The sequence below is a fragment of the Lithobates pipiens genome, unplaced genomic scaffold (genome assembly GCF_037356315.1).
Source record: "Lithobates pipiens isolate NorthernLeopardFrog02 unplaced genomic scaffold, aLitPip1_a1.2 Scaffold_55, whole genome shotgun sequence".
NCBI classification, from domain to species: Eukaryota; Metazoa; Chordata; class Amphibia; order Anura; family Ranidae; genus Lithobates; species Lithobates pipiens.
In genome coordinates, this window is record NW_027507877.1 from 402,243 (window position 1) to 425,758 (window position 23,516).

The 23,516-nt window shown below is 45.7% G+C and overlaps 1 protein-coding gene across 1 annotated transcript; it reads right to left on the reverse strand.

The window, feature by feature from the left end:
• Positions 1-4,238: 4,238 nt before the first annotated feature.
• On the reverse strand, positions 4,239-7,022 carry LOC143957695 (uncharacterized). Its single transcript, XM_077467388.1, has 4 exons — positions 6,836-7,022; positions 6,528-6,620; positions 5,804-6,104; positions 4,239-4,479 (listed from the first exon to the last, which is right to left on the reverse strand). Exons 1-4 carry the CDS (start codon positions 7,020-7,022, stop codon positions 4,239-4,241), a joined length of 822 nt encoding a protein of 273 aa, XP_077323514.1.
• Positions 7,023-23,516: the final 16,494 nt, after the last annotated feature.

Below are 23,516 nucleotides of genomic sequence, written 5' to 3' on the forward strand. Positions count from 1 at the left end.
TACGGTGCTGCTGTCAGTGCTCTGTATCTCCTGCACCCTCTTGTTTGCCTACCCTGGTCCCTGACCTTCCCTCTCCTCCATTGCCTTCATTAGCTCCATAGTCCTGAATTGTCAGAACAATTTCCCAAATAAAAAAAAAATGCTTGTAGTTATCGATCCCAAATTCACCTCATACATGTATTATGCTATTGTCCAGGTGGTGGGACTACGTGCTACCCCCTAATAATTACCCCGTGGCCGCAAATTCGACCTAAAGGTTTGCGAAATTCGCCTCCCATTGAAGTCAATGGAGCCCGCGGCGAACGGTCGTTTTCGCGAACGTTTGTGTCCGTTCGCGTTTCGCGTTCGCGAAACGTCCCGTCGGAAGTTCGTCCATCACTAGGTATGACATTGTATTGATATTTATGATATTACCCAATAATGGTTCATTTGGTTTTTGTACCTTCAGGATGGAGTCACTCTCCTGTATTTTGGCCAGGGTGGCCTCCTTCCTGATGCAGTCCTCGTTCGCCTTGATTCGTACTTTACTCTCACTGGAGAAATAGTAACACGTCTCGTCTATCTGCCTCCAACCTTCTGGACAGATGATGGCTGCAGAAGGTGGAGATATGTATTAGGATCAGATTCTAACAGTGGAAATATGAATTCCTGTTTTTTTTTTAAAGTAAAACTTACTGGAGTGCGACTCTGACCCGCTCACGTCATCACCTGGAAAGAGAGAATAATAAGGGAGCACTCGGCATTACATTCACTTGCATTAACTTATACTAAACTCAATGACTGCCCATTGCCGCATGCTTAAACGCTCCATGGTCCTATTGTGGAAACCTGAAAAATACCAAATGGATGTTTAAAGAAATCAAAATGGCCAACATGGAACCAGAACAAAGTCAGAGCTTTGAGGTGGCCTCATCAGCTCGTGTTTGTGGGTTCTGGTCAGTATGTGAAACCATACAGGAACCAATTCACTAGATGAGGTCCTATCCTGAGATGGTACTGTCCACAGGTCAACGTTGTGGTTCAGCAATGGTTGTTTGACCACTTTAGACACCTCTTGGGTGAAGATTTTGCCTACAGGCCTAGCATTAGGACATAAATCTTTTCTTCTGTTGTTTAAAAGGTACAGGAATATGATTTTTTTGCCGTCTGTCTTACCACCATGTTCATCACTCTGGACATTTACAGCTTTTGTGGAAGAAGTTGTGGTCTCCACCCAGCCCTTTCTACTGCTCAGCCCAGTCTTTCCTCCTGGTCTCCCTGCCCCTCCCCCTGGCCACTAGACACATGCACAACGAATAAATACGGTTTGTTTAGTTTTGATCTGGTAAGCAACTCATTTTTTTTCCATTAAATTCAATTTCATAATTTGTTTAGTTTTGCTTTGTTTATTAATTTATGAATTTGATTTGAATTTTCCGAATTTGACCGAATTGAATTCGACCAAAATTCGGAAAATTTGAATTGGCATTCAAATAATATTTTTTTTTTTCAATTCGAATGCTGCCGTCAAATTTTTCACATCTAATAACTGCAATATGTTTACATTTCATAATAGTTTCCATATTAAAATCAAATTCAGACTTGAATATCATTATTTCGGGACTAATTTTGTTTCCTTATTTCGGAGGATTTATTTAGATTTGTTACTGAATTTGGATTTGTCCGAATTTCGATTCGGAACAAAATTATTTGCACATGTCTACTGGTCAGTCAACCTCTCTCAGCCTCTCCTCCTGGTCACGGCTGGCCACCCAGCCTCTCCTTTCTTTTACTTATGCTTACCCAACCTCTCCTCCTGCTCAGTAATCCTCTTTCCCTTATCATTCTCCTCCTGAACCTTAAGCCTCTCTTTGTAATCGTGCAGCCTCTCCACCTACTACTCACCCAGCCTCTCCTTCTACTTACTCAGCCTTTCCTCCCCATCATTCAGCCTCTCTTTCTCATCAATACGCCTCTTCTCCTCCTGGCGACCCAGACTTTCCTTCTGTTTACCCAGCCTCACCTCCTGCTTATCCAGCCTCTCCTCCTGGTGACCAAAACTCTCCTTCTGTTTACCCAGCCTCACCTCCTACTTATCCAGCCTCTCCTCCTGGTGACCAAAACTCTCCTTCTGTTTACCCAGCCTCACCCCCTGCTTATCCAGCCTCTCCTCCTGGCGACCCAGACTCTCCTTCTGATTAGCCAGCCTCACCTCCTGCTTATCCAGCCTCTCCTCCTGGTGATCCAGACTCTCCTTCTGGTGATCCAGACTCTCCTTCTGATTAGCCAGCCTCACCTCCTGCTTATCCAGCCTCTCCTCCTGGTGATCCAACCTCTCCTCCTGGTGATCCAGACTCTCCTTCTGATTAGCCAGCCTCACCTCCTGCTTATCCAGCCTCTCCTTCTGGCGACCAAAACTCTCCTTCTGTTTACCCAGCCTCACCTCCTGCTTATCCAGTCTCTCCTCCTGGTGATCCAGACTCTCCTTCTGATTAGCCAGCCTCACCTCCTGCTTATCCAGCCTCTCCTTCTGGCGACCAAGACTCTCCTTCTGTTTACCCAGCCTCACCTCCTGCTTATCCAGCCTCTCCTTCTGGCGACCAAGACTCTCCTTCTGTTTACCCAGCCTCACCTCCTGCTTATCCAGCCTCTCCTCCTGACGACCCAGACTCTCCTTCTGATTACCTAGCCTCACCTCCTGCTTATCCAGCCTCTCCTCCTGGTGACCAAAACTCTCCTTCTGTTTACCCAGCCTCACCTCCTGCTTATCCAGCCTCTCCTCCTGGCGACCAAGACTCTCCTTCTGTTTACCCAGCCTCACCTCCTACTTATCCAGCCTCTCCTCCTGGTGACCAAAACTCTCCTTCTGTTTACCCAGCCTCACCTCCTGCTTATCCAGCCTCTCCTCCTGGCGACCCAGACTCTCCTTCTGATTAGCCAGCCTCACCTCCTGCTTATCCAGCCTCTCCTTCTGGCGACCAAGACTCTCCTTCTGTTTACCCAGCCTCACCTCCTGCTTATCCAGCCTCTCTTCCTGGTGACCCAGACTCTCCTTCTGATTACCTAGCCTCACCTCCTGCTTATTCAGCCTCTCCTCCTGGTGACCAAAACTCTCCTTCTGTTTACCCAGCCTCACCTCCTACTTATCCAGCCTCTCCACCTGGTGACCCAGACTCTCCTCCTGCTTATCCAGCCTCTCCTCCTGGCGACCCGGACTCTCCTTCTGATTAGCCAGCCTCACCTCCTGCTTATCCAGCCTCTCCTTCTGGCGACCAAGACTCTCCTTCTGTTTACCCAGCCTCACCTCCTGCTTATCCAGCCTCTCCTTCTGATTACCCAGCCTCACCTCCTGCTTATCCAGCCTCTCCTTCTGGCGACCGAGACTCTCCTTCTGTTTACCCAGCCTCACCTCCTGCTTATCCAGCCTCTCCTCCTGGCGACCCAGACTCTCCTTCTGATTACCCAGCCTCACCTCCTGCTTATCCAGCCTCTCCACCTGGTGACCCAGACTCTCCTCCTGCTTATCCAGCCTCTACTCCTGGCGATCCAGACTCTCTTTCTGTTTACCCAGCCTCACCTCCTGCTTATCCAGCCTCTCCTCCTGGCGACCCAGACTCTCCTTCTGATTACCCAGCCTCACCTCCTGCTTATCCAGCCTCTCCTCCTGGCAACCCAGACTCTCCTTCTGTTTACCCAGCCTCACCTCCTGCTTATCCAGCCTCTCCTACAGGCGACCGAGACTCTCCTTCTGTTTACCCAGCCTCACCTCCTGCTTATCCAGCCTCTCCTCCTGGTCATCCAGTCTTAAATCTTGATCACCCAGCCTCTCCTCTTGGCCACCCAGCTTCTCTTCCTGCTCAGTCATTCTCTTTCCTTGTCACCCTCTCATCCTAATCAGCCAGCCTCCCCTCTATGTAACTCATATTCCCCTCCTGCTTACCCAGCCTTTCCTCCTAGACGGCCTGTATTTCCATCTGATCACCTAGCCTCTTCTCCTGGGTACTCAACCTCTTATCTAGGTCTCTCAGCCTCCGATCCTGCTTACCCAACTGCTCCTCCAGCTCACCCAGCTTCCCCACTTGCTCACTCAGTCCCAGTCTCCCTTCTTGGTTTGTCTCATCCAATCACACCTCCTGATCACCCAGCCTCTGCTCTAGATCACCCCTCCTCTCCTCCTGCACACTCATCCTCTCATCCGAGCCACTCAGCCTTTCCCTCAGGTCCTTCAGCCTCTTTATCATGTCACTCACCCTCGCCTTCTACTCACCCAGACTCTCCACTTGGTTACACTGCTCACTCAGCTTGTCCTCCAGTTTTTTTAGGTTGTCCTCCAGCTCACTCAGCCTCTCTTCTATGTTGTTCAGCATCTCCAGCTGCTTTTGTGTGTTTCTCTGGCTCTCATGCAGTCTGCTCTGGATCTGTTGTAGTATACTCATTGCACCAAGGACATTGGCCTCTTTCTTGGATGGACTGTTCACATTACTCTTCTTCAATTTATGTCTGGTCTCAGAAAGAACAAAAAAATCATAGAAAACGAGGGCCAAGCCAGCAATTATTTTCTGTGTGTTGACTGATATCAGGTTGGATTTACTCTCATGTCCCGTTGACTAGGTTCATGGGGTTTCCGTTCAGTTCCGATTGCTCTTGGGGGACTGACCACTAGAGAGGGAGTCAGAATATCTACACCCTTGCTACAGGAGGACCCATCACCCATGCCTGGTACCCCTCTCTGGCTGCTATTACATTCCCACCAGTTCATGGTTACCCATAGCAAGGACATTCCCTCCACCAACTCCTTTGTTGAGTCAACCCTTCGTTATGGCTTTCCATACTTTCTTCTTTATCCCCTTATCTGTGTACAGGTCCTGTTCTTCAAAATGACATGTTCCACCATGCACCCCTTTACAATAACTTCAAGCCAGGCTTTTGAACGTTTAACAACTATACTTACAATGTTGCAACAATACACTCTAAATCCATACAGTCCTTCTCTAACTATCTAGTCCCAAGCTGCCCAGGCATACCTTTCCAGATAGTAGTCCATATCTGGAAGAGCACTTATGATTCCCATGTGGACACCTAAAAGGATTCATGCGTTACATCTTTGAAAATTTTATCGTATTACTCGGGGTCAGGGCTCAGGTCTGAGTCACCCCTTGTCTCCACTCCCAACCCACCTCCAAGCACCGTCCCTTGGTTCCCCTCTGCCCAGCTTCCAGTACTGCCCTTTTTAAAGAATACAGAACTAAGTAATTTGTATCAAATTTGATACTAGTAACAAGAAAAGCAATAAACTAAATCCCCTACAGCCAACAACAATAGACCTCCTCATCAACAATAGACCCCCCCAACAACAATAGACCCTCCCAGCAACAATAGATATGCCCAGCAACAACAGATGCCCCCAGCAACAATAGATATGCCCAGCAACAACAGATGCCCCCAGCAACAATAGATATGCCCAGCAACAACAGATGCCCCCAGCAACAATAGAGCCACCACAAAAATAGCTTCCACCCCAGCAACAATAGATCCTCTACAGGCAACAATAAGCCTATCCAGCAACACTAGGCCCCTTCCCACAACAATAGATCCCACAGCAACCTCAAATCCCCCAGCAGCCAGCATCAATAGACCCTTGAGGCAGCACACTCTAGTACCCCTTGCCATTACATACATTCTGTGCTGGAGGTACCGGAACTGCGTTCCCGCTAAAAAAAAAAAGGCCTGCTCATGGTGCAGCTTATTAATATACAGAACATGTCTGTTGTTTGTGGTAACCAAACTGATTTATTAGAAGGCCCAAGAAAAAGCTATAATCTACCTGGTAGGCTCCTTTGTCTTTTCTTGCAGCTTGTATCCTGTATTGCAGATGTTGTCTTCAAGTTTGGTCCTGGAGGTCCCCGTCTCCACCTCCTCCTGCATTGTCCTCTCTAGATTCTGGCTATTGGTCTTCTGTTCCTCCTGGCTCCTCTCCTGATCACTCTTCGTTTCCAACTCCTCATTTGTCTGTCTGAGGGCTTCCTCAGGCTGGAAGGTGAGGTTGGAGCTCAGATGTTCATTTTCCTGCTGTAGCATCGCTAATGTGATGGAGGTTTCATCATACTGCTGAGCCACTAAAGATACTGGAGGGGTGAGGAACACAAGGAAAAATGATAATATGTTGGGACATTAGAGTGTAAGCTCCTCTGGCACAGAGACTGATGGGACTGGCTCAGTGTTCTCTGTACAATGCTGCGGTACATGTCAGAACTATATAAATGTATAATAATAATAGTGTGTGACTGTGGGGGGACATTAGTGTGCTCAGTGCACAGACTGGTCATATATAAAGGGTGGATCCAAGGAAGTGTTGAGTTTCTTTAATTTAGAGATGATAATATTTGAGATGGAGAACTGATAACATCTCAGCTCTATCCTCTCTATTGTGAGTTAGATAAATATAACATCTGGTCAGTTGATTTGGGCAACATAGTATAATAAACTGTCCCTGTGAAAGTAAAACGGCAGACAACAGGAAGTCCTTCATCCTGGTGATAAATACTCACAGTGTGCGGACAGAGCGATGATGATGATTAGGGAAGTCAGAGAGACGACACACAGGGTGACCGGGACATAACGAGAGTAACGAGCCCTCAAACCTAGACTCAGAAGAGAATGTGGAGAAACTATAAACTTTTGTAAAACTGAGACAATTATGGTACATCAACATCTACACCTACACAAACAAGATGTCTACACTTACATCAGCATGTACATCTACATCTACACATATCTGTAGCTATAACAAATTTACATCTACCTCTATATCTACATCTAAACCCACGTCTGCACCAACATCTTCATCTACACCTACATTCTTCATCTATAACTACATCCACATCTTCAGCTACACCTATATCTTCATCTATACCTACATACACATCTTCATCTATACCTACATTCACATCTGCACCCACATCTTCATCTATACCAACATCTTCATCTAGAACTATAACTTCGCCCACACCTACCTTCACATCTACATTAACATCTTCCTCCATACCTACATTCACATCTACACCTATATCCTTATCTACACCTACATCTTCATCTATATCTACATCTACATCCACATCTTCATCTATAACTACATCTTCATCTACAACTACATCTTCATCTACAACTACATCTTCATCTACATCTACATTGTCATCTTCATCCACATCTACAGCCACATCTTCATCTACACCTACATTGTCATCTATATCTTCATCCACATCTACAGCCACATCTTCATCTACCACTACATCTTCATCTATACCAACAACTTCATCTAGAACTATAACTTCGCCTACACCTACCTTCACATCTACATTAACATCTTCCTCCATACCTACATTCACATCTACACCTATATCCTTATCTACATCTACATCTTCATCTATATCTACATCTACATCCATATCTTCATCTACAACTACATCTTCATCTACATCCACATCCTCATCTACACCTACATCTACACCTACATCTTCATCTACATCCACATCCTCATCTACACCTACATCTACACCTACATCTTCATCTACATCTACATCCACATCTTCATCTATATCTACATCTACATCCATATCTTCATCTATAACTACATCTTCATCTACATCCACATCCTCATCTACACCTACATCTACACCTACATCTTCATCTACATCTACATCCACATCTTCATCTACATCCACATCCTCATCTACACCTACATCTTCATCTACATCTACATCCACATCTTCATCTACAACTACATCTTCATCTATATCTTCATCCACATCTTCATCTACAACTACATCTTCATATATTTCTACATCTACATCCACATCTTCATCTACACCTATATCTTCATCTATACCTACATACACATCTACACCTACATCTTCATCTACACCTATATCTTCATCTACACCTACATCTTCATCTAAACCTACATCTTCATCTAAACCTACATCTTCATCTGAACCTACATCTTCATCTACACCCACATCTTCACTTACACCTACATCTTCACCAATAACTACACCCACATCTTCACTTACACCTACATCTTCACCAATAACTACATCCACATCTTCATCTACACCTACATCGTCATCCATATCTTCATCCACATCTACAGCCACATCTTCATCTACCACTACATCTTCATCTATACCAACATCTTCATCTAGAACTATAACTTCGCCTACACCTACCTTCACATCTACATTAACATCTTCCTCCATACCTACATTCACATCTACACCTATATCCTTATCTACACCTACATCTTCATCTATATCTACATCTACATCCACATCTTCATCTACATCCACATCCTCATCTACAACTACATCTTCATCTACAACTACATCTTCATCTACACCTACATCTTCAAATATACCTACATCCACATCTTCATCTACATCTTCATCTACACCTACATCTTCAAATATACCTACATCCACATCTTCATCTACATCTTCATCTACACCTACATCTTCATCTATATCTTCATCCACATCTTCATCTACATCCACATCCTCATCTACAACTACATCTTCATCTATATCTACATCCACATCTTCATCTACATCCACATCCTCATCTACACCTACATCTTCATCTATACCTACATCCACATCTACATCCACATCCTCATCTACAACTACATCTTCATCTATTTCTACATCTACACCTACATCTTCATCTACACCTACATCTTCATCTACACCTACATCTTCATCTATACCTACATACACATCTCCATCTACACCTATATCTTCATCTATACCTACATCCACATCTCCATCTATATCTACATCTACACCTACATCTTCATCTAAACCTACATCTTCATCTATACCTACATCCACATCTACATCTTCATCTACACCCACATCTTCATCCACATCTACAGCCACATCTTCATCTACAACTACATCCACATATTCATCTATACCTACATCTTCATCTAGACTTACCTTCACATCTATAGCCACATCTTCATCTATACCTACATTAATATCTACAGCTACATCTGCATCTATATCTACACCCACGTCTCCATTTACACCTACATCTTCATCTAAACTCACATCTTCATCTACATCCACATCTTCATCTACACCTACATCTTCATCTATATCTACATCCACATATACTCTACATCCACATCTTCATCTTCACCTACATCTCTATCTATATCTACATCCACATCTTCATCTTCTTCACCTACATCTCTATCTATATCTACATCCACATCTTCATCTATACCTACATTTTCATCTACATCCATATCTTCATCTATACCTACATCTTCATCTATACCTACATCTTTATCTATACCTACATCTTTATCTACACCTACATCTTCATCACTGTGCTTATTGCTGTAGTGAGTGTCTCCTGGAACACAATAATAATAATAATAATAATAATAATGTATTGCCGGCTCCTGAAGAGCACACACTATGTGTTTTTCTCTATTCAACGTTCCTAGAACGGTAGTTTGGTTTTGGGTTTAATTACACCAAATTATGGTTTCAGTACCAGTCTAGCTGGATTGCACTGTGTTCTGCTTGGCCATAGGTGGTGCTGTCATCACTGGCAGGTGTGAGAACGCAGTTCAGCTGGGTGCATGGAGTACCATTCCTTCTCGGAACCAGCCCAGTGGGAGTGTCATCCTGCTGTGCATTCTGGGAGAGGGTACTTAAGGTACTGGGATCACGTGCTTCTGGGTTCCGGTCCAGAGCATCTTTTCTGTCTGTTTGGTCCTGGTCCTCCTGACCAGCCCCCGTGGCCCTCATGGCCTGGGGTGCAGATCCATCCAATTCTGAGTCTCGGGGCTGGCTAGCCCGAGGCCAAGTAACCGGAGGGAGGATTCGGAGGTGGTCTGGTGCCGTCTCGTCTGTGGAGAGGCCCAGCCACTGAAGAAGCAACCAGAGGAGGACTCTTTGGGGAGAAGGCCACCCTGAAGGCTGGCTTCTCAGAAAGAGCCTGGGGGCTTAGTTGAAAGACCCCAAGTGAATCTACTGTCATGGTTATGCAATAGAGTTCGTCTGCTTACCTGTCCCCATGTGTTCATTTCTAGAGACCAGCCGACCCTCACCTGACTGCTTTTATAATCCATCCTCTGGCATGGCTCCACCCTAGCTCCTATCAGACAACTCTATATTAACCTGTGCACTGCTAGCCATTCCTGCTGATCAACCTTTGTGTGTTAGCTTCCTGTTACCTGCTGTGTGCTCTGCTACTGTTTTCCGTTACTGACTTTGGCGTGTCCTGACTATCCCTGTTTGCCTGTGATCCTGACCTTTTGGCATGTCCCCGACTATTCCTGTCTGCTTGTGGCCCCGACCTTGGCTTTGTCCCTCACCATCCCTATCCTCCTGTTGCCTATTGTGGGTGTAAGCTGGGGGACCCTGGGGGTCGCGACCTGGAGCCAGTTGCAGCCAAGTCCATCCTCACCACTCGAGGCTCTGGTGAACACCTGCTGGCTCTTAGATTCCGCGCCCCAGGGAATCTTACGCTCTAACCCCGGTGGGATCCATCTTGGTGTTCTGGCGGCCCCGCCTTCCTATCACCTTGACCCCCTGTCCGCAGAAGTCAGCCGTAGAGTCCACAACCTTGCGGTACACTCCTAAGCCCTACGGTGTGCATCTGTCACCTGGGCTCTAGGTGACCTGACATCTACACTCGTATAGTATCGCCAGGCCGGCTGCAAGATACTGGTAACGTATGAGGGTTCTCTAGATTTGTCCATATCCTTCAGTTACTAGAAGTGTTCTACAACAAGTGTGTGGCAGAGGCTTCATTTTATCTGAACACTCTATCGGCTGCTAGGCCTGGTGAGAGGAGGTCTATCCGATAGTGGTGAGAATCCAGTTGTGAATGGCTATTCTCTGGATTGTTATAGTGAGAGACTACCTGTTTTGATTAAGTTCCAAGAGTACCCTAAAGGGGATCCAGTGTCAGCGCACTACTACTGCTTTGGCCCATCAACCTCGGGAAACCCCTAGACCAGTGATGGCGAACCTTGGCACCCCAGATGTCTTGGAACTACATTTCCCATGATGCTCAACTACACTGTAGAGTGCATGAGCATCATGGGAAATGTAGTTCCAAAACATCTGGGGTGCCAAGGTCCACCATCACTGGCCTAGACATACGCAAGGTCAAGAAGGTAACGGTAAGCCCAATAAAATCAGCAGCTCCTTCGGGGGTCAGTGCTACAATAATAATAATAATAATAATAGTACACATTACTTCTTAGGGTTGTTGCCTGTGTTGCGCTCTCCTCCTCTCCTCCCCGGGCTTCTCCCTCAGGGGTGACGTCACACAGAAACTCCACAGTGACATCTGTGAAAATAAATAAACCCGTCATAGTCCTGACTCTCCACCTTTCACACCCCAAAAAGTATATTTGTCATGATTTTGCTTCTCTCGGGACGGTTCCATGTTTCGAAGGTCTTGTACCTGGAATATTTTCACCCCACTTTTTAAAACTAACCAATTGCACAATAAAAAATGAAGTTCTCTCCATATCACATTCCACTCTCATTTGTCTAAGAAAAATGATGTCAGTTTTTAAATGTTACCATGGTATTTACCTGAGTTTTTCGTTTTTTTTAGTAGGCCCCTAGCTGGTTGATGCCACAATGTGCTAGTATCCCCCATAAAACGAAGTCCCCCCCCCCCCCCCCAGCACTGAGCTGTCACAGCCCTTCCATCTTCTCCTGGTCCTCCTACCAGATGAACACTCTATGGCCACGTCAATGGGCGGGTCATGATGGCATCCCCTCCCGCGCATGCGCATGGGAGTCACCATTGCTGCACCGTCACTTTCTGCAATCACGGTACAGGCAGGGTTGCTGTGAATGCCGGGTGACCTGCACATGTGTTACTTATGTCTTGGGCTGGAGCTGAGATGAACAAAACGGCACTGATTTCACAAGTCTCGGGAGGTCATACATTTTACAAGCTCCAATATAGGGCAAAGTCCCGAAGTTCAGTTTAACACCGCTTTATTAACCCCTAAAATACCGGACCTTTCACCCTCTTCCTGCCCAGCACAATTTCCAGCTTTCAGCGCCGTCATGCAACACTGAACCCAAATGACATTTTTATCACCCCCCCCCCCCCCCCTACAATTAGAGGTTTCTTTTGGATCACCACTGTTTTATTTTGTTTTGTTTTTTTGTGCTACAAATAAAAAAAAAAAGACAGAAAATGTAAAAAAAAAAAAAAAAAGGTTTTCTTTGTTTCTTTAAAATTTTGTAAATAAGGAATTTTTTTTTTCCTTCACTGAAGGGCACTGATGAGGAGGCTCTAATATGCAGCACTGATGGGCACTGATAGGCAGCACTAATATACAGCACTGATGGGCACTGATGAGGCTGCACTGAAGGGCACTGATGGGCAATGATGAGGAGGCACTAATATGCAGCACTGATGGGCACTGAAAGGCAGCACTGATGGGCACTGATGAGGCAGCACTGAAGGGCACTGATGGGCAATAATGAGGAGGCACTAATATGCAGCACTGATGGGCACTGATGAGGCTGCACTGAAGGGCACTGATGGGCAATGATGAGGAGGCGCTAATATGCAGCACTGATGGGCACTGAAAGGCAGCACTGATGGGCACTGATGAGGAGGCACTAATATGTAGCACTGAAGGGCACTGATGAGGCTGCACTGATGGGCAATGATAGGCAGCGCTGATGGGCACTAATAAGCCGCACTGATGAGGAGACACTAATATGCAGCACTGATGGGCACTGAAAGGCAGCACTGATGGGCAATGATAGGCAGCACTGATGGGCACTGATAGGCAGCACTAATATAAAGCACTGAAGGGCACTGATGAGGCTGCATTGATGGGCAATGATGAGGAGGCACTAATATGGTGGCACTAATATGCTGCAATGATGGGCACTGATGGGCAATGATGAGGAGGCACTAATATGCAGCACTGATGGGCACTGATAGGCAGCACTGATGGGCACTGATAGACTCTGATGAGGAGGCACTAATATGCAGCAGTGATGGGCACTGATAGGCAGCACTGATATGCAGCACTAATAGGTAGCACTGATGGGCACTGATATGCAGCACTGATATGCAGCACTAATAGGTAGCACTGATGGGCACTGATAGGCAGCACTGATATGCAGCACTAATAGGTAGCACTGATAGGCAGCACTGATGAGCAATGATGGGCTGCACTGTTAGATGGCACTGATAGGCAGCACTGAAAAGGAAGCACTGACAGGCATTACTGATGGGCCCTGTTTGGCATCCCCGATGGGCACTGAATGCATCAGAGGTGGGCACTGACTGGCATCACTGGTGAACATCACTGGCAGGCATCGCTAATGGATTTGCACTGATAATCGATACAATGCTTATCAGCGCAGACCCCCCCCGTCAGGAGAGCTGCTTACTCACGCTCCTCTACTCGCGCCCTGTTAGCGTGAACAGAGGATCACCTCCTGGTTGAGATGTGATCAGCTGTGATTGGACACAGCTGATCACATGGTAAAAAGGCTACGTTGGAGGCTCTTTACTGGCAGATGCGATATGTCAGAGCAACACAACGCACTACCCCCGGGGGGCGGCGCACAAGCGGCTTATCCTGCTGGATGTCATATGATGTGGAACTCCCGCCCGCCCATCATTCTGCCATAGACCAGGCGGGAAGGATCTAAATGCTCTGGTACCCGGGTGCACACAGCACTTGATCCCGTTCTGATTTTTTGATTTTTCCCCTGTTTGCTGAGCAGTGGGATTAGAACGCCCTTCCCCCCACCATGCCCCCCCCCCCCCCCCACCACCACAGATTTCCAACCACACTGCCAGCTAAGAGACAAATACATAGTGAGGGTTGATTGACTGCGCATGTCTCTGGCAGCGGGCACACACTGGAGGCAGAAGGGGGAAATGTCACCAGCACACCATGGATCTCCAGAATGGGTCCAAAGCTTTGTTCAGCGATCACATCCTTACAGCGAATAGCAACGCTTCGGAGCTCGGAAATGTTGCTATTCTGTATTCGAAGGGCTTACAATGTTGTGGCAACACCAACACCTTGTCCATTTCTGCAGAGCATATAGGGCAGGTCCCTACTTTCAAACATCCAACTTACAAACATCTCCTACTTGCAAACGGAAGGAGACAACAGCAAGTGAGATGAAAAAAGATGGACGACAAAACAAATTATACAGGGGTGATAACCCTTCCCTATGTTTTCCAAAAAGCTTAAAAATAGATTTTTTGACTGGAGCTACACTTTAAAAATGTACCGGTTGAAAATTACAAACAGATTCAACTTAACACAACAAACCTACACAGTCCCTGTCTTGTTTGCACCGCCTGTATACTGCTGTTCTGAGTATATAGGGCCTGGGGGCCACACGCATTTCCTTTTTTTAATATGGGTACGGGGTTCCCCTTAATATGCGTACAAGACCTAAAGGGGATGGTAATGGGCAGGAAGGGTTACCCATGCCATTTGTCTCAATGATTTTCATCCATATTGCAGGAACCAGATATTACATTAAAAACGCAAGCAGTTTGAAATGACTTTTTTTCCATTAAATGTATTTTTGTGCAGGGACTGTTCTAAACACGGGAAACACGTGGCACTTCACAGGCACACTACAGACACCCCCCAGGCACCATATTTAAAGGAATATTTCACTTTTTTTTTCACTTTAATCGTCATTAAAATCAGTGCTCCCGCCAAAACTGCCATTTTTAAAAACATTTTAGGCATTGACCCATGTCCCCTGGGGCAGGAGCCAGGTCCCCAAACCCTTTTTAGGACAGTATCTTGCATATTAGCCATTAAAATTAGCACTTTTTATTTCGAACGTTCGAGTCCCATAGACTTCAATGGGGATCTAAAGTTCGTACGAATTTTCGGCCTGTTCGAAAGTTCTGCTGCGAACCGAACCGGGGGGTGTTCGGCTCATCCCTACTCTGGATTCAGTCAAAGTGAGCAAGTTTCTTCAACAATTTGACTTTGACACTAATGGTGCGTACACACAATCAGACTATCTGGCGGACTTGGTCCGGCAGACCAGAGTACGCCAGCCAATCCGCCCGTGTGTGTGGGCTCCGGCGGACGTAGAAAGAAGTTTTGACTCAAAATTGTCCGCCTGTCTGTGTGCTAGTCCGCCAGACTTTTGATATGAACGGACTTGCCCACACACGGAGAAAAGTCTGTTCATTTTGAACGTGGCTCCAGGTAGCCGGGACTAGCAAATGACGTCAATGTCGCCGCCTCCATCTATATATATAGTAAATGTACACATTCCAGTTATTATTTAGGATGACTATGAGAATGCATAGAATATACGTTATAACCCCCCCCCCCCCCCTATATATCAGTGCATGCCATGATGTGGCACATGATAATGAGATGTTGGCGGCTGTGAATCGGACAGGCGAGTGTGTGCATACAGCGAGGTCTGTGGTTTTCTCGGGGTCTTTGTGGGATAAACGGTGTAAAGTTTCTGGTCTGGGTAGATTAGAATCGATCGTCTCACTTCCTCTTTCATATCAGATGTAGAGTGCGATAAGACAATCGGCTTCCTTCCCCAAATATGTTCTTTACAGCATTTTATTACATAGAAGAACATCAGCCCGTCCACGTGCCTTATTCTGTACGCCTGACATTTCCAGCTTACTCCGGATACTCCAAATACAGAGCATCCACAAAGTATTCACAGCACTTCACTTCTTCCACATTTTGTGAAGTTACACCTTTATTCCAAAATGGATTAAATTCATTATTTTCTTCAAAATTCTACAAACATCCCCCATAATGATGCGAGAGAAGTTTAAAATCTTTGCAAATGTATTAAAACTAAAAAAAATCCCATGTACAGAAGTATCACAGGCTCCTCCCATGTACATAATTATCACAGGCTCCTCCCATGTACATAAGTATCACAAGCTCCTCCCATGTACATAATTATCACAGGCTCCTCCCATGTACATAAGTATCGCAGGCTCCTCCCATGTATATAAGTATTGCAGACTCCTCCCATGTACATAAGTATCGCAGGCTCCTCCCATGTACATAAGTATTGCAGACTCCTCCCATGTACATTAGTATCACAGGCTCCTTCCATGTGCATAAGTATCACAGGCTCCTCCCATGTACATTAGTATCACAGGCTCCTCCCATGTACATAAGTATCACAGGCTCCTCCCATGTACATAAGTATCACAGCCTCCTCCCACGTACATAAGTATCACAGGCTCCTCCCACGTACATAAGTATCACAGGCTCCTCCCATGTACATAAGTATCACAGGCTCCTCCCACGTACATAAGTATCACAGGCTCCTTCCATGTACATAAGTATCATAGGCTCCTCGCATGTACATAAGTATCACAGGCTCCTCCCATGTACATTATTATCACAGGCTCCTCCCATGTACATAAGTATCACAGACTCCTCCCATGTACATAAGTATCACAGGCTCCTCCCATGTACATAAGTATCACAGACTCCTCCCATGTACATAAGTATCACAGACTCCTCCCATGTACATAAGTATCTCAGGCTCCTCCCATGTACATTAGTATCACAGGCTCCTCCCATGTACATAAGTATCACAGACTGCTCCCATGTACATAAGTATCTCAGGCTCCTCCCATGTACAGAAGTATCACAGGCTCCTCCCATTTACATAAGTATCACAGGCTCCTCCCATGTACATAAGTATCACAGGCTCCTCCCATGTACATAAGTATCACAGGCTCCTCCCATGTACAGAAGTATCACAGGCTCCTCCCATGTACAGAAGTATCACAGGCTCCTCCCATGTACAGAAGGGGGAAATGTCACCAGCACACCATGGATCTCCAGAATGGGTCCAAATCTTTATTCAGCGATCTCATCCTTACAGCGAATAGCAACGCTTCGGAGCTCGGAAATGTTGCTATTCTGTATATGTTGTATTGTGGAGATCCATGGTGCGCTGGTGACTGACTATTCACGGTGCCAGCCGGAGGTCGATTCAGCACCCACTTATACATACAGCCATGTGTACATACATACATGTGTTGGGAATAGACACTGGAGACAAGCGCCATCATTGTGCAGAGAAGGAGGCGGGGTCAGCAGGAGGCGGGGTCAGCAGCAGTGGCGGTGTGTCCATAGAGGGCACAGAGTGCCCGCCCCCCCTCTCCTGCACCGCTCTATCACCAATAGATAGATTCATGCATTGCATGAATCTATCTATTGTCGCCACTGCCGCCCCCTTCTCAGGTGTCCGGTCCCTTGTCGGGTGCTGGGCATCTGAATTACAGCGCCGGGGGTGTTTTTGGAAGCGCCTTATTAGAACTATCAGCTCTAATAGGTGCCTTGCTTAGAGCCGTGGGCTCTAATAGGCTTGCAAATTGGTAAAGAGCGGGCACACTGCTGTGCGTTCGCTGTTTACACAGTGTTGTGTTAGAGAAGCGAATACATCGCTTCCCTAACACTGGCCCGCCTCTCAGCCAGTCAGGTTGCCGGATCTGTGTTACCTGTCACCTGATTGGCTGAAATCACAGGCACTGTGATTGGACGCCTACCAAGCGTCCAATCATTGCAAAAGACGAGAAAAGGAGTGGGCAGGAGAAGACATCGGGGTCGGGATTAAATGGAGGACACCGGACACCGCTCGTCGCCTGTTGCTGTCACCCGCTGCCCACCAAAGACAAGGTAAGTGCCAGGCAGATGACAGGTGAAGGGGCACAGTGGCAGCACCTGGGACACAGTGGCAACATTTGGGGCACAGTAGCAGCACTTGGGGCACAGTGACAAAATTGGGGTACAGTGGCAGCACTTGGGGCACAGTGGCAGCATTTAATGGGCACAGTGGCAACATTTGGGGCACAGTGGCAGCACTTGGGGCACAGTGACAAAATTTGGGGTACAGTGGCAGCATTTGGGGCACAGTGGCAGCATTTAATGGGCACAGTGGCAACATTTGGGGCACAGTGGCAGCGTTCGATGGGAACAGTGGCAGCATTCGATGGGAACAGTGACAGCATTTGGGGCACAGTGACAGCGTTTGATGGGCAAAGTGGCTGCGTTTTATGGGCAAAGGGGCTGCGTTTGATGGACACAGTGACTACGTTTGATGGGCACAGTGTCTGCGTTTGATGGGAAAAGTGGCAGCGTTTGATTTGCACAGTGGCTACGTTTGATGGGCACAGTGGCTGCGTTTGATGGGCAAAGTGGCTGCATTTTATGGGCAAAGTGGCAGCGTTTGATGGGCACAGCGGCAGCGTTTGATGGGCACAGTGGCTACGTTTGATGGGCACAGTGGCTGCATTTGATGGGCAAAGTGGCTGCGTTTTATGGGCAAAGTGGCAGCGTTTGATGGGCAAAGTGGCAGCGTTTGATGGGCACAGTGGCAGCGTTTTATGGACACAGTGACTACATTTGATGGGCACAGTGGCTGCGTTTGATGGGCAAAGTGGCTGCGTTTTATGGGCAAAGTGGCAGCATTTGATGGGCACAGTGGCAGTGTTTGATGGGCACAGTGGCTACGTTTGATGGGCACAGTGAGGCTGCAATTGATGGGGTCTTTTTCTGAATTTTTCAGTTTGTTTGCACCCCCCAAAAATTTTGAGCACCAGCCGCCACTGGTCAGCAGTAGCAGAGCGGGTTTCCACACCAGGAGAGTTCATCAGTGGTCTTCAGTGAAGTAGACGGGTTGGTAGACAGCTGGAGGATGGCAGGCAGGTGAGACTGAAGCCTCATCTGCCCACAGTACTGGTGACATCGGGCAGGTGAGGCATGCACTGGTAGCAGACTGAAGAACAGCAGGCACAGCAGGATGTGTCAGGAAGCAGAGTCAGGCTGGGTCATATACAGATCAGGTACAGAAGAGCAGACAACAGAGTGCTCTGGGTACAAGCCGGGTCAGGAGCCAATCGGTGCGATAGAAGCCAATTGAGCAGACAGTAGCGGAGGTCAAGGACAAGCTGGGGTCAGAACAGATGAAATTCAGAGAGCGGTCAGACAAGCCGGGTCAGCAACTGGAATCAGGACACAGGATAAGGGGAACACAGGATTTGGGGAAGGCTGGAAGCTAAAGCAGCGCCGATCCTGAGCACTGGCCGTGTTGAAATAGCCTGATTGGCTCCAACATCTGTCAGAGGTGAATGTATGGACGGCGGCTCATATGGGGATGTTTACTATTAGTAGGCAGATTTATAATACAGCCCCTCCAGTAGTGGTGGCTGGTGCTCCATTTTTTTTGGGGGGGGGGGGGGGGTGGCAAACAAAACAACCCGCCATCCCACGGTCCATCCATCCACCAGTCAAATCCCCCAAGCCGTTCGGTAGGAAGGTCCATCAGTCAAAATCCACCACCCCACCTTCGCTCAGTCGATTGGCAAACTGCACACTTACCCCGTCTAGGTTGCTGGCCTGCGTCTCCTCCTCAGTGCCTCCTTCTTGGCGTGTCCTCCTTGGTGTCCCCCCTGCTTGGCGTCTCCTCCTCGGCAGCTTCCCCGTGCGTCTCCTCCTCGGCAGCTTTCCCGTGCGTCTCCTCCTCGGCAGCTTTCCCGTGCGTCTCCTCCTTGGTGTCCCCCCTGCTTGGCGTCTCCTCTTCGGCAGCTTCCCCGTGCGTGTCCTCCTCGGCGGCCAATACAGTCGCTTCTCCTCTCAGCCAATCGGGTCTCAGGATAGGCTTCCTGATTGGCTGGGAGGAGAATCAGGAAGACAATAGAGAATATTAATTTGCTATTGTCACACAACTGGGTGGGCTCAGGGTGCAGTGCTCTGCGGCGACTGGAGTCCATCCTTTTTTTAAGCCAATTAGCGCCTCGGGCTCTAATCACGTGCTACAAAAACAGAAAACCCTTTTAAAAGCCATACGTCCGGCGCCCTGCATGTAGGGGCTGGGTGCATGGATTAGGGATCATGGATGAGTGAGTTTGGGGTGGAGGAACTTGACTTGCCTGCACGGAGTCCTGACCTCAACCTTATAGAACACCTTTGTGATGAATTTGAGTGGAGACTACATACCAGGCCTTCTCGTCCAACATCAGTGCCTGACCTCACAAAATGCTCTTCTGGAAGAATGGTCAAGCATTCCCATAGACACATCTCCTAAACCTTGTGGACAGTCTTCCCAGAAGAGTTGAAGCTGTTAGAGCTGCAAAGGGTGGACCAACTCAATATTGAACCCTCCGGACTAAGACCAGGAGGCCATTAAAGTTCATGTGTGTGTAAAGGCAGGTGTCCCAATACTTTTGACAATATAGTGTATGCAGATGGCTGTACTGCTTCCTTATCAATTCTAGAAATTTAGCTTCTGTGACAGTTAGTTTCTTCCATATACCCAGTGAAGTGATTGGCCTCAAGTGAAACAATCCTCCTACAGAATCCACATCTGTTTATCTGCAGTCTTTTCTTCTCTACTGCCTCCTAATCTAAAACACAGAGGTCAAAGGCAGGCGTCCCAATACTTTTGGTAATATAGTGTATGTTTATTACTTGATGATTGGCAGCTCCATCTAGTGGCCATAATGTGGTATTTTTTCTGAAATACCTCAATGTAACAATAGTAAATAAATAATAATTAAAAAAAAAAAAAAAAAAAAAAAATATATATATATATATATATATATATATATATATATATATATATATATATATATATATATATACTGTATAAATTTATTTTCTATTTTATTATTGATGTATGTTAAAAAATATATATATAATATATATATATATATATATATATATATATATATATATATATATATATATATATATATATATATATATATATATTTATTATATATTTTTTTAACATACATCAATAATAAAATAGAAAAATTAATGTATACAGTATATATATATATATATATATATATGTGTAGTGAGTTTACAGCTTGTATAACAGTGTAAATTTGCTGTTCCCTCAAAATAACTCAACACACAGCCATTGATCTCTAAACCGCTGGCAACAAAAGTCAGTACACCCCTAAGTGAAAATCTCCAAATTGGGCCCAATTAGCCATTTTCCCTCCCCGGTGTCATGTGACTTGTTAGTGTTACAAGGTATCAGCTGAGGGTAAAGGTGATGGACTGGCCAAGCATGTCTCCAGACCTAAACCCTATTGATCATCTGTGGGACATCCTCAAACGGAAGGTGGAGGAGCGCAAGGTGTCCAACATCCACCAGCTACGTGATTTTCATCTTGGGGCAGGGGAAGAGAACTCCAGTGACAACCTGTGAAGCTCTGGTGACCTGGTGGCAGTGCTGGAAAATAATGGCGGCCACACAAAATATTGACACTTTGGGCCCAATTTGGACATTTTCACTTAGGGGTGTACTGACTTTTGTTGCCAGCAGGTTTAGACATTAACCACTTGACCACTGGGCACTTAAACACCCTTCATAACCAGACCAATTTTCAGCTTTCGGTGCCCTCACATTTTGAATGACAATTACTCAGTCATGCAACACTGGACCCATATGAAATTTTTGTCCTTTTTTTCACACAAATGGAGCTTTCTTTTGGTGGTATTTAATCACTGCTCGTTTTTTTTTTTTTTTTTTGTGCTATAAAAGAAAAAAGACAAAAAATTCTGTAAAAAAATGAATTTTTCTTTGTTTCTGTTATAAAATTTAGCAGATTAGTAATTTTTCTTCATACATTTGGGCCAAAATTTATACTACTACATATCTTTGGTAAAAATAAGTACAAATTGGTGGATATTATTTGGTCTTTGTGAAAGTTATAGAGTCCACAAGCTATGGTGCCAATATCTGAAAATTGATCACACCTGAAGTACTGACGGCCTATTTCAATTCTTGAGACCCTAACATGCCAGAAAAGTACAAATACCCCCCAAATGACCCCTTTTTGGAAAGAAGACATTCCAAGGTATTTAGTAAGAGGCATGATGAGTTTTTTGAAGTTGTAATTTTTTCCCACAATTCTTTGGAATATCAAGATTCTTTCACAAAATTGTCATATTATCAGGTTATTTCTCACACACAGCATATGCATACCACAAATTACACCCCAAAACACATTCTGCTATTACTCCCGAGTACGGCGATACCACATGTGTGAGACTTTTACACAGCCTGGCCACATACAGAGGCCCAACATGCAGGGAGCGCCATCAGGCGTTCTGGAGCACCCAGGACAATTCTGACATTTCTCTCCTACATGTAAAAATCATCATTTATTTGCTAGAAAATTATATAGAACCCCAAAACATTATATATGTTTTTTTTTTAGCAAAGACCCTGGAGAATACAATGGTGGTCATTGCAACTTTTTATTACGCACGGTATTTGCGCAGCAATTTTTCAAACGCGTTTAAAAAAAAAAAAAAAACAGTTTTGTGCTTAAAAAAAAAAAAAAAAAAAACAGTAAAGTTAGCCCAATTTTTTTGCATAATGTGAAAGATGAAGTTACGCTGAGTAAATAGATACCTAACATGTCACCCTTCAAAATTTCGCACACTCGTGGAATTGCGCTAAACGTCGCTACTTAAAAATCCCCATAGGTGATGCTTTACATTTTTTTTACTGGTTATATGTTTTGAGTTACAGGGGAGGTCTAGGGCCAAAATTATTGCTCTCGCTCTAACGCTCGCAGCGATACCTCACATGTGTGGTTTGAACACCGTTTTCATATGTGGGCGGGACTTACATATGAGTTCGCTTCTGCATGCGAGCACATGGGGACAGGGGCGCTTTAATTTTTTTTTTTTCTTTTTTATTGTTCATTTTACTTTATTTTAGTTTGACATTTTTTTCCCCCAAAATAATTTTTTTGATCACTTTTATTCCCATTACAAGGAATGTAAACATCCCTTGTAATAGGAATATGGCATGACAGGTCCTCTTTACAGTGAAATTTGGGGGTCAATAAGACCCCCACATCTCACCTCTAGGCTGGGAAGCCTGAAATAAAAAAAATGGCAGAGTATTGTCAGGGTATTGCAGAGTATTGGCAGGGTATTGGGTATGGCAGAGTATTGGCAGGGTATGGCAGAGTATTGGCAGGGTAATGCAGAGTATTGGCAGGGTAATGCAGAGTATTGATAGGGTAATGCAGAGTATTGGCAGGGCAATGCAGAGTATTGGTAGGGTATGGCAGAGTATTGGCAGGGTATGGCAGAGTATTGGGTAATGCAGTGTATTGGCAGGGTATGGCAGAGTATTGGCAGGGTATGGCAGAGTATTGGGTAATGCAGAGTATTGGCAGGGTATGGCAGAGTATTGGGTAATGCAGAGTATTGGCAGGGTATTGGCAGAGTATTGGCAGAGTATTGGCAGAGTATTGGCAGGGTATGGCAAAGTATTGGCAGGGTATGGCAGAGTATGGCAAAGTATTGGCAGGGTATGGCAGAGTATTGGGTAATGCAGAGTATTGGCAGGGTATGGCAGAGTATTGGGTAATGCAGAGTATTGGCAGGGTATTGGCAGGGTATTGGCAGAGTATTGGCAGAGTATTGGCAGAGTATTGGCAGAGTATTGGCA